This window comes from Chlorocebus sabaeus, chromosome 13, assembly GCF_047675955.1.
Source record: "Chlorocebus sabaeus isolate Y175 chromosome 13, mChlSab1.0.hap1, whole genome shotgun sequence".
Classification (NCBI taxonomy): Eukaryota; Metazoa; Chordata; class Mammalia; order Primates; family Cercopithecidae; genus Chlorocebus; species Chlorocebus sabaeus.
In genome coordinates, this window is record NC_132916.1 from 24,827,041 (window position 1) to 24,839,809 (window position 12,769).

At 32.5% G+C, this 12,769-nt stretch overlaps 1 protein-coding gene across 2 annotated transcripts in view; it reads right to left on the reverse strand.

The window, feature by feature from the left end:
* ASCC3 (activating signal cointegrator 1 complex subunit 3) overlaps positions 1-12,769 on the reverse strand; it is a 367,582-nt gene that overhangs the window by 70,259 nt on the left and 284,554 nt on the right. For both annotated transcript variants that reach the window (XM_008007491.3, XM_008007490.3), the window contains exons 35-36: positions 8,881-8,992; positions 8,568-8,702 (exon numbers count right to left, since the gene is read on the reverse strand). In XM_008007491.3, coding sequence (XP_008005682.3) covers positions 8,568-8,702; positions 8,881-8,992 — 247 coding nt within the window. The remainder of the gene's footprint in view (positions 1-8,567; positions 8,703-8,880; positions 8,993-12,769) is intronic.

Here is a 12,769-nt window from a genome sequence, read left to right on the forward strand (position 1 = left end):
CAAAACAATTTGTAGTTGTGCCTCAAACATGATAAAATTCAAGTATTAAAGATGTTATATTACTGAAAATATTCTATATACAGGCAGAGCAAAGAATCAGCATGCTTTTAAAGAGAACAGTACAGAGAACTGTGAAACCTGGACATTTATTGACACATAAAAATCCTATTGTTCTGGTACTTTTCTAAATTTGGAATAGTTATATTTACATTTAGACATGAAACTCATTCTTTTAGTCAATATCCAAGCTTGTGTGAAAATAAGAATTTCACTACTTTTAATTAAATATTTGATATATAAATAAAATCTCATTTCATGTTGTCATAAGTACCGTAACAACCAACTGTATATTATACAAATTAACTGAAAATTATTGAGACATAAGACATGTGGGGCATATTTTGTTTTCTTTCAAAATTATCAATATTATAGCAAGCATATTCTGAAAAATATGTTCAAACAAATTTTCCCTAACTTTGAAGCTTTTCATTTCTCTTCCAGTTTTAAAATAGGCTACCTTCTAAAAGTCCACAGAACATATCAGATCATGATCCTGGTTTGCCACGATGACAGGCACTTTCTACTCTGGACTTCGGATTTCAGTGCCAACATCATTAAGAGATTCTTCAAATTACTTTCAAAATGTCCTTTTCCCTCAGGATTTTTACTTATATCTAATTAGACTACTTACTCCATACCATGTAATCCCTGTTGCTAAAACTGCTAAATGCTTCAATAACTAGGAGGAGGGCATCAATGGAGCAAGACAGATGTAATGTCACTGGTTAACAGTAGAGGTGTGAAGCAGCTGCCTTAATTACGGAGCTTATTAATTCATGGTGTTAGAAAAAACTTGGCAAGGGTTCTTATAAAATACCTAACGTTTTCCAAAATAGCATCAGATTGTTTAAAACCTAAAATAATGTCTTCAATAAAAAAAAAAGGTGAAATAATTATTTTGTTAGTAATTAAGATCTGTATTTAATACTTAAAATTCTAGTTACAAGGTCATACATAATTTTAAAAGTAACTCTGGTTCTTAATTTTTAAAAAGTATATATCTTACATGTCAATGCTTTAAAAATTTTTTACAGCTGGAATGAAATAATAGGATAAAGATAGAGTATGTCTAGGAGAGGAAATAAAGCATAGGAAAAAGTTCTAAGGAGTTACTTTCTATAGAAGCTATAACAACTTAATCTCATTAAAATTCAATTTCATTATTTACATATTAACACTTAACTTGAAGGGCTATTTGATGCTTATAAATAATGTATATAAACTGCCTAGCATGTAGTGGGTTCTCAATAAAAAGTAATTAACATTTTTTAATGGCTATATGGAAAATACGGGATTTAAATAAATGGGTTTCTATTGTAGAAGGAGATTAGTGAAGAGAAATAGTTTCAATAGAATCTTTGCTTTACACCCAGACTAGAGTATTTTACTATCATTTAAAGATGACGATATCTAAAAACCTAAGCCAGAATCAGCTAAGCTTCTAGGAAAGAAGAATAAATAAAAATGGAAGTCTCAAAAGAGATGTTACAGGAGATAAAAAATGAGTGGGAGTGTATTTCCTTTCTCAACTGTTGACTGAATAGTTTCATATAATGGAATAATAATCAACAGGAATTAGTATCTGCAAGTATTAGCAGACTGCCACATTTTTTTTTTTTTTAAAAGTCCCTGGAAACCATCATTCTTAGCAAACTATCACAAGAACAGAAAACCAAACACCGCATGTTCTCACTCGTAGGTGGGAACTGAACAATGAGATCACTTGGACTCGGGAAGGGGAACATCACACACCGGGGCCTATCATGGGGAGGGGGGGAGGGGGGAGGGATTGCATTGGGAGTTATACCTGATGTAAATGACGAGTTGATGGGTGCAGCACACCAACATGGCACAAGTATACATATGTAGCAAACCTGCACGTTGTGCACACGTACCCTACAACTTGAAGTTTAATAATAAAAAAAAAAAAAAAAAGAACTTAACACTAAAAAAAAAAAAAAAAAAAAAAAAAAAAAAAAAAAAAAAAAGTCCACAATACTCTGAAGAATGAAACCATTCCTAAAGTATCTAGAGCTCCAACAGAAAAAATTCATGCACATGCCAGGCAGGTCCAATCCTGATCCCTGCTTTGTTTAAAAAAAAAAAAAAAAAAAAAAAAAACTCACCTATCATACCAAATATGACAGTCACAATTCCATTTTCTATTTTAGTTCTTCAGTAACTTTTAATAAATTTATCCCATCTCTTTTTGAATCTATAAATTTTTGGCCTATGTTATATCCGTCAATTGAAGTAATAAATCCTCTGAGTTCATTTCTTGCAGGATCAGATGGAACCTCATACTAACTGTGAAAAAGTTACTGTTTTCAAGATCCAAAGAGGGCCTCTATTCATGATTTCAATTTTGGTCCCATTGATTCAAAGCCTTTGCTTCTCTAGACCAAAGTGCTCTAATCACATGTCTTCTAACATTCGAGTAGCTCATTTTGGACACATTCAGACTTTCTCTGATGTCCTTTTGATCTGAGGCCACCGGAAATGTATATAGCAAGTCTTCTCCATCTGGACGATTAACATAACTATTTCCTGTTTTGTTTTTAGATATTCTTTTTGATAATGGGCAACATCTGCTGTCATCCTTAGAGCATCACACTGAGCTGATGATTTCAGTCAGTAGCAACACCAAAGTGCAAGTGTCTTTCATGGTTTACTACCATTGTCCATAATTTATCTGTGTATGACCACACACACACCTACTCACCCACACACATACACACACACACACTCTTACACATACACAAAGGAAGTTTGCCACTAATGTTCATTGTTCTGTATCTTGCCCCTAGAAAGTGCCTTATACATTGTAGACACACAATAAATATATTTTTATTTTTGATGAATCAATATATAGTCTGTGGGTAGAACAGTGAACAACGAAATTGAGTATGAAAAAATGGAGAGTAATACTTAAAGGTAAGTTATTCAAGATATGCACATTGAAATATATTCTTAAAAATTTTTTTTAGACAATTTCCTTTAGCTTAGCTCTATACTATTTGGAAAAATTCAGCTTCATCTGCAAACTCAGAAACTGTCTGTTGCCTCCATTCTTTGGTCAAAGGGTGATATTGTCAATATAATATCATTCTGAAAACTACCAGGCTGACCCCAACCATTCTACATATAAAGAAAAATAACATAAAAGGCGAGAATTCAAAGGATAACATATAAACAGATATAATATATAGAATTTTTACCAATCCTGACAATCTTCTGTTAATCAATTAAGTAATTAATTAATTAAACTTTAATTTTAGGTTCAAGGTTACATGACCAAGTTTGCTACACAGGTAAATTGTGTATTGTAGTGGTTTGGGGTACAGATTATTTTGTCACCCAGGTAATAAGCATAGTACTCAATAGGTAGTTTTTGGATCCTCTCCCTCCTCCCAGCTTCCACACTCAAGTAGGCCCTTATGTCTGTTGTTCCCTTCTTGGTGTCCGTGTATTCTCAATGTTTAGTTACCATTTATAAGTGAGAATATGTGGTATTTGGTTTTCTATTCCTGTGTGTCACGTAGGATTATGGCTTCCAACTCCATCCACGTTTCTGCAAAGAATATGATTTCATTCTTTTTTTATGGCTGCATAGTTTTCCATGGTATGTATGTACCACATTTTCTTTATACAGTCTACTGTTGATGGGCATTTAGGTTGATTCCATGACTTTGATATTGTGAATAGTACTGCGATAAACATATGTGTGCAAGTGTCTTTATGGCAGAACAATTTTTATTCCTTTGGGTATATACCTAATAATGGATTGCTGGGTCAAGTGGTAGTTCTGTTTTAAGTTCTTTGAGAAATCTACACACCGCTTTCCACAATGGCTGAACTAATTTACATTTCTATCAGCAATGCATTTTGAGAAATCGCCACACTGCTTTCTACAATGGCTGAACTAATTTACATTTCTACTAGCAGTGTATACATGATGCCTTTTCTCTGCATCCTCACCAGCATCTGTTATTTTTTGACTTTTAAAATAACAGTCATTCTGACTGGTGTGAGATGGTATCTCATTGTGGTTTTGGTTTGCATTTTTCTAATAATTAGTGATGGTGAGCATTTTTTTCATATGCTTGTTGGTCACATGTATATCTTCTCTTAAAAAGTATCTGTTCATGTCCTTTGCCCACTTTTTAATGGGGTTGTTTGGTTTTTTTGCTTGTTAATTTGTTTAAGTTCCTTACAGATTCTGAATATTAGACCTTTGTCAGAGGAATAGTTTGCAAATATTTTCTCCCATTCTGTAGGCTGTCTGTTTACTCTACTGATAGTTTGTTTTCTTATGTAGAAGCTCTTTAGTTTAATGTGGTCTCATTTGTCAACTTTTGTTTTTGTTGCAACTGCTTTTGGCGTCTTTTTCATGAAATCTTTGCCAGGGCCTATGTCCAGAATGGTATTTCCTAGGTTATCTTCCAGAGTTTTTGTAGTTTTAGGTTTCACATTCAAGTCTTTAATCCATCTTGAGTTGACTTTTGTATTTGGGTAAGGAAGGGGTCCTATTTCAATCTTCTGCATATGGCTAGGCAATTATACCAGCACCACTTATTGAATAGGGAGTCTTTTTTCTCATTCTTTTTGCTGACAATTAGATGGTTGTAGGTATGTGGCTTCACTTTTGGGCTCTCTATTCTGTTCCATCAGTCTATGTCCGTTTTTGTGCTAGCACCATGCTGTTTTGGTTACTGTAGCCTTGTAGTATAGTTTGAAGTCAGGTAACATGATATCTCTAGCTTGGTTCCTTTTGTTTAGGATTGCCTTGGCTATTCAAGCTTTTTGGATCCATATAAAGTTTGAATAGTCTTTCCTAATTCTGTGAAGAATGTCATTGGTAGTTTGTTAGAGATAGCACTGAATGTATAAATTGCTTTGGGCAGTATGGCCATTTTAACAATATTGATTCTTCCTATCTATGAATATGAAATGTTTTTCCATTTGTTTGCATCAACTCTGATTGTTTTTGAGCAGTGTTTTGTAATTCTCATTATAGAGGTTTCTCATCTCTTTGGTCAGATGTATTTCTAGGCATTTTATTCTTTTAGTCACTATTGTGAATGGGATTGCATTCTTGACTTGGCTCTCAGGTTGCATGTTTTTGGTGTATAGAAATTCTACTGATTTGTGTACACTGATTTTGTATTCTGGAAATTCTAATTCTTATTTCAGAAAAGTTAATAGTAGTATGCAAAATGACCACATAAAGGGTAAGAATTCCAACTCATTTTTTAAAAAAGAGAAAACCGTATAGCTCAGTACAAGATTATAAATACTTATATTCTCTAAAGGAAGAAAAGGTCCAAAAGAGGGTACCATCAGTTAGGACTAGATACCATCAAAAGACTATCACTTGAAACTACGTTTTGATGATAATTGGAGAGAAATAATAGGTTTATATATTTAGAAATGTTTGGTAAGAGTGAATTCATGTTTTAATATTCTTTTTTTTCCAATTTATGATTACCTTTTAGCTTATTTTTTGTGCCCACAATCATCACAATGCATATATTCAGAGGACCCAAAAGAAAAATCTTAATGAACCTAATTTCTATATGTTATTAATACCCCAAAATCCTGAAAACCAAAAGACAAATTTAATGGGTAGCTTAAGAAATAAGAAAACTTTATTCACTAATAAAATTTAAGAAAATATTATGGAAAGTTCAAAGTAATACTCAAAAAAAATAGAAGTATTTCAGTTGTAATGTTATCAGAAACACTAAAAATTTAAAAACTAAAGATTAAAAATGACTTTAGAAACATCAGTGAATGTATCTTAGTAAAAGGAAGCATTAATAATGAATGTTACATGAGTGAGTTGTACAAAAACATGATATGACTTTAAGTATTACGATAACAAAAGCAATGACAATGGAAACAGATCTTTGAAAAACTAATGTTATCCCCACAGCTTTCCTCATCTTCTTATGTTTTTATCATCCTGTTCCCTACTGCTTCTGTCTGACTACTAGTTTCTCCTTACTTTAAAACCACAATGATATTAATATGCATTTTTGGAGGCAAAAGTAGGGAGGATACTGAGGTTCTGTGAGTCATTTGGTAGTCTTTTCATGGTTAAAAAAAAGTCATTTAAAGAAACTTAAGAAGAACGATTTCTGGAAATTATACCATAATTTTACAATCTTGCTGTATTATTTAGGATTTTGCTGGTAGTTACACATAGTGTTTGCTAGTGAACAAAGAATAATTCCTAGGCAAGAAATTAAGAAAACAGTGTGATACCTACATATCTTCTTGTCAATGTGAGTCCTATGGTTCTTCATTCAGAATGAACCCTCATTGAGATAATAGAGACTGAGACAATATCTAGTGCAAGCCGAGAGCTCCTTGGACTAAACACCATGAGAGAAGATATTCTTGCTGTGGAAATTTTTATGGGGTAGACTATATCATATCTATATAAATATTCCACTATATAGCTTTCCTTACACATATTTTCAGATGGTTCCATTTATTCAGTTATTGACAGGATGGGAACAGACCTTTTGTGTAAAAGGTAAAATAAATTCAGAACTGACTTTATTTTAACAAAATATATAACAAAAATATACCAACAGATTAGCATAACTGGTTTCATATAGTGTAATGCCAGAAAGAAACATGCTGCTGACAGGATGGGAACAGACCTTTCGTGATCAATGCCTTTTCAAAGAGAAGACTAAAGCAAATGTTTAATTTCCCTGGGATTTTAAGGTTTTTTTTGGCTTTTTTAGTGGAGTAAACAGGGGTACAGAATGTAGTAGGCATATGATTCTCACAAACTTCCTTTACAGCGTGTATCTAGTTTTAACTTGTTACTTTGTACCTCCCACCTCAATGCCTTCCACCTAACTGTGTGCGTGTGTGTGCGTGTGTGTGTGTGTGTGTGTGTGTATGTGTATGACTTGAGAGGCAGTATAGTAGGATGGTTTCAGGGCCCATATTCTGGTGCTTCACTGCAAGCTACTCACTTTGGACAAGATGGTTAATCTTTAAAATGGGAAAAATGATGGGATGTTATTAACATCAAATGAGCGGTTGTTGTGAGGATTAAATTAGTTTATTAATTTAAAGTTCTTAATGTCTAGTGCGTAAAAACTGCTCAAAGGTGTTAGCTGTTATTATACGTTTCCAAGGCAGAAAAGTATGCTTAAATATGAGATTAGATAAATACGAAATAAATTATAGTCTTAAATCTAACAGATACTAATTTAAGAGGCATGCCCAAATTTATTAACCATTATTTTGCTGCCTGTGCTAACAGTCTCTCCCCGAGAGAAATCCTACTTTTTTGAATCTTTGGCTAGAAGCTGATAAAAATATCATTCTTAAGGATCTAAAAAAGTTTTTATACTTTGTACTCTTCCATCAGAAATAAATTTTTAATTTTAAAAAAATATTTTTTGGTAGCTACCTCATATACTTTAGTCCTCTATTCTTTTCTACAGAGCAAATAGAAAACTGATTACTACAGGATCCACCTATCCTTCCATCTATTCATCAATTCATTAATAAATATTTTCAAACTCACTAAAATGTACGTGGCACTATGCTGGGCACAAAATTTACAAACTAGTTTCTTGGAGGGGAAAAAACTGAGAAATTTAAAACCTAGGAATAGGATACTGAAGCTTATTGAGAATGATAAAGCAATAGAAGAGGAAGGAAAAAAGTTACTCAGGGAACTACCACAGAATCAATGAATTTATAACAGAAGGACTTTAAAGACAGAATGGTCCAATTGTTCTTAACTTTTTAAAAAAGCACCAACACATCTGAAGGATAACAGTCAGAATATATGAATATCCTAACTAATGTGTTAACAAAGATTTGTGGTAAATTATTACACTTAAAATCAACAAAGTGAAAAAAAGCCAGAAGGATACATTATGTAGAAAGAAAGGTAGACAAGATGCTTCTAATATCAATTTCTTAGCTATTTGGCAAAAAAAGGAAAAATGAACAAAGTATAGTTTTTTACCATGTGATATAACTGTGGTCATTTTTTTGGTAAGGGTGTTTGTGGGGATGGGGGATAAACAGCTGTACTGACATTAATTCTAAGAACTTAACTGTGTGGATGCTTATGAAAGAAACTTCAGCAGCATCACAGATAAGTATTCAACAGGAACTATCCAAAAAAGCAATAAGAAAAGTTTTCAATCATAATTCAAAGAGGCTACTATATTTAAGGATAGGGTGATGACTTGCCTTGCTCAGGACAATCCGGTTTACATCTATTATCCTGGCTTAAATATTAATAGGGCCTCACTCCACACTCAGAAGGGTCCAAATTTTGATGATATATTATGTGGTCACCTTATCTATGGGCATCTTAGTCTATATGTGTTGCTTTGTAGTGACCCTGTTTAACAGAGGAAAGGGCTTTATAAATGGTTTCTGTTAAATTTCAAGACAAACTAGGTGGCAAAACTTTAAACCCTAAATTAAAAAAGAAGATACGAAATATATGAAAAACTCACACTTAGAATTGAAAGCAATTCTTCAGTACTGCATTCAGGCTTCAAGCGGTCCTTGAACATTTTAACTGTTTGATGCTTCAAATAGTAATACGAGGCAATTCGGCCATAAGTTAGAGGTTCAATGCTGCGATTATCCTGTTTCAAAAGAATAACAAATGAAGAGTACATGAAAGTATGTATCTTTATAAAATTAGTAATTCAGACAGCTGCTTTTGAAACAATTTTGTTAAAAATATTGATAGTATTAGAAGCAAAAGACCTGTTAAAAAGCTGGGCAATCTTTTCAATTAGAATGCATATGACTAAGTCGTACCTCTCCAATTTCAATACAGTGGGAAAGTTCCAATTCAATCAGGGACTTCTCAATCAGATGGGACAGAAACTTGTTCACAGAATCATGGCTCACATCACCCAAATTGTAGTAGCTAGAAAACAAGCAAGGTTATTATTCGTTTCAAGATATTTTCTACTAAAACTATCACATCAGTTTCACAGACTACATATAAATATAATCCCCTTTTATTATAAAACCTATCCTCATTAACTTCATAAAACTCACAGAAATATTAATCTTGGGTGGTAGATGACTACATTTAGGCAATTTATTCAATTATTGTTTCCCTAGTGCTTAGGGAATAAATGCCATCCTAATGACTAGAAGGGACATCAGCAGGGTAAAAATAAAGCGTTCTAACCAAACCTCAATACAGGAAAAATACATAAGTCCAGCTCTGTATATTTTCCAAGCAAAAAGCCTACGGACATCCATTTCACCTGATTGTGCCTCCCTGCAACACTGAGAAGTTCTTGGCAAAACCCTAAGGCCACTGGGGATCTGTGCCTGGAAATAGACCCGAAGAGCAAGTGACTACACCCACAATCTTGGCAGTTCCCTAATTCCTGCTAGGTGAACCCTGTATCCTAATCAGCATGAGTAATTTATATGCCCTACCTCGCTTTTCCCCATCCACATCAAAGAATGGCAGTGGAAAGTAGTCTTAGAGAATAGGTTCTCATCCGTAAGACCCCATCATAATGGTTTTACATCTGTATAGGACTAGGAAGGGAATATTCACAGTCTGGGAAAAGGGTGCTAACAATTTCAAATGGGAGAGGACTAAAGAAAGCCACAACTTGAGAGCAATGAAGAACACTATCTAGATGACAATTTTTGTGATATTTTTCATTCTTCAAAGGAAGAGACTTGGGGTCAGTAAATTATAAAAAAAATTTAAAAATACACAAAGCAGGACTAATAATGTCAGGACATATTTTCATTAGAAAGAAAAGTTAGTGCAAATGGCTTGGTATACCCAAATATGAGAGGCTCCATTACATAAAAATTATTATAGTAAGGCATTACTGGAATTTATTTGGGAAAATAACTTCCATTAAAAAGGAATAGTTACTTTAATTTTATCTATCGAAAAGTTACTGCTTTTTCTAGAAAAGCTCTTGGCATGGACCAAAATAAAGCAATATTAATCAATTAAGAGATAAATAAGTACTAAACCTAGTGCTGTCATTAAACAAAATGTTCAAATTTACGTATAACTATGGAAGTGAAAAACCAAAATTATTAACCACTAGAAAAAATTTCTTTTATTTTGGAAAATGACTAAGGAGGAGTATTTAGTTAGAATAATGTCTTCTGCTTTAGAGGTGAAAATAAAAATTCTGGACATTCAAGTCATATAAAAGATACAAATATCCAAAGTCATTCCAAATTTTAAAAATATTTTTTCTCCTTCATTGTTTCCCAAGAAATGAAATTCATCAGTTAAACTTTCTACAACATAAGTGCTTACTTTGTATTCCATATTCTTTTCGCTTGCTAAGTCTATAAATTTTCCAATATCATTTTTAGCTGTCAGGACTAATACATAACTGATAAAGTTATTTCTAAATTGAAAACACTAGTAAAAATGTGCCCAGGATACTAAGTAGTACGATTTGTAGAGTAAGAATCAAACTATTCTTTTTTTAAACCAAATCTGTCTGCCTTGATCTTGGAACAAACAATTCTTTATGTAACTGACATTACAGAAAGAAAGTATTTTGAAAATATTACAGTGAAATACAAAAAAACTAAAATTCTACTTTCATCTATACATTTACTAGGTCATTAGAAAACTAATGGATGCTGTTACTGATTACCATAAGCCATTGTCCTATATATAACTGGGATGTCAACTTTATTATTTTATGCTTTAATGAATAAATTTGGTACATTTACAAATAACCCTTAAAACTATCAATGAAAAAAAATTACCTTGAAAAAAATTACAGGTTCTTTTAAATATTTATCTTATTTTATTTACTATATTTGCTTTATTTTGTTTACTATGTTTACAAAGTATATTTCAATGGATTAATATCCCGTCTAAAGTCTGTTTATTTAAGCGTATTGGGACTTTTTAAAGACAAATTTGTGGTTTTCATCCAGATAAAATATAGTCAGGGTAAATATTGCATAAACATTTAAAGTACATTGCCAAAAAAAAAAAAAAAATCAACGTAAATGATGTTTCTGAGATTACAATAAATTATATGATGACTCCACTAAAATATTATTCATAATCTAACTTGCTAAAAGTTCACATTTCTTTGTGCAGAAAACATACACATTTCATTGTTATTTATTCTTAATACAGTTTTTTTTTCTAAATGTGGTTACCAACATTCTTATTGACTTGCATAACAGAAGAAATACAAAATTCAATTCAAGTAAATTGAACTTCACTGATCTTTACCAAATACTATTCTCTGTCAATATTTGGACTGAGGTTCTAAGGGCATTTAAAATATCTTCAAATCCTTATAAAAGTAAGGTATTGTTACATCTAAATTAGATATACAATTTGTGAGACACTGTAAAATAATTTAAATGTAAATGAAGTTTTTTAGGTTACATAAAATTTTGGGAGTTAATATAAGGGATAGAGTACAGATTTATATGATCTCTATTAGTAGCATAACATAGCCTTTACTTCTATGAGGTGAACTTTTTTTTAGCTACCGTGCAACTTCTAGCCTGAACAATTATAAGCATTTAGCTTAAAACATTACATGTCATTAATTTTAATAATCACTTTACTAACTTGAAAAAGCATGCAACAGCTAAGTAAAAAGGTCTGTTTTCATATTGCACTCTCCACAGTACAAAATTTGTAATTTACTGATTATTTAAACACAAACATTTCACAACTGTTTAATTATGGGTAAAGGATAAAATGTAGTTTCATGTTCACTGCATTGAATCATCAAGTCATTATCTTCTCTTTGCCATAAACAGACAGCCTACCTTTTTGTCAGCATGCTATTTCATTTATTTCACAGAGAAACCCAGTTTCACAATAATTGACTTGTCAGAAGCTCTAATTTATGAGACTGAACTCTGTAAGATTTCTCTATATTGGACTCAACCTGCACACAAGCAGGGTTGAATATTTACAATGCTGTTAACAGGTGCTGAGTTGTTTAATGATTCTAATAGCCAGAAGCGTACTGAGAAAGCCAGCGGGATCACAATTACAGGCTGTTTGAACACAACAATTACTAGTCCCCTGAGAGGTGTGAAAGTCAAAGGCAGTTTGATACTGACAGCATCTAGCACATGGGCTACACAAGCTAACTTCTATTAGCAGTCCATTGGGAAAAAGTCGTAACAAACCTCTCCCTATCATAAAAATTTACAAAGTTCATAAAATTTAAAGAATCAAAAACTAAAAAACTTTTCAACAATTACCTTTAAAAGATCTTATCAAAGGACAAACAAGAATACTCCATAAGAAATCTCAAGTTACTTTTTCAAATCTTAATACTGATGAAATTTCACCAGTTGAGAATGAAAGAGGTTTTATATTAATGTAAAACATAGATAAAGTTACACCAAATGGTTTGTATTTAATGTGAATAGTGGCAGCCATTTCCTGTTTGGTTTATGTAAACCTGGCCAGATATCTTGCTGGGAAATTTTTCATCAGTATTGAAATGCTGCTGCTATAACTGTCAGTAGTGGGAAGTCATTTGTTACAGCACCATGTTTTTTTATGTTCAGATTATGCAGCAATAATAATGACACAAACAGCGAAAGTGGTTGCAGGAACAGCTGAAACTACCACAACATTTTTGCCCCAGATATATTTAAAAGCTTTCTCAGGGGAAGACAGAGTAAAACTGAACATACAAATTGAATCCAG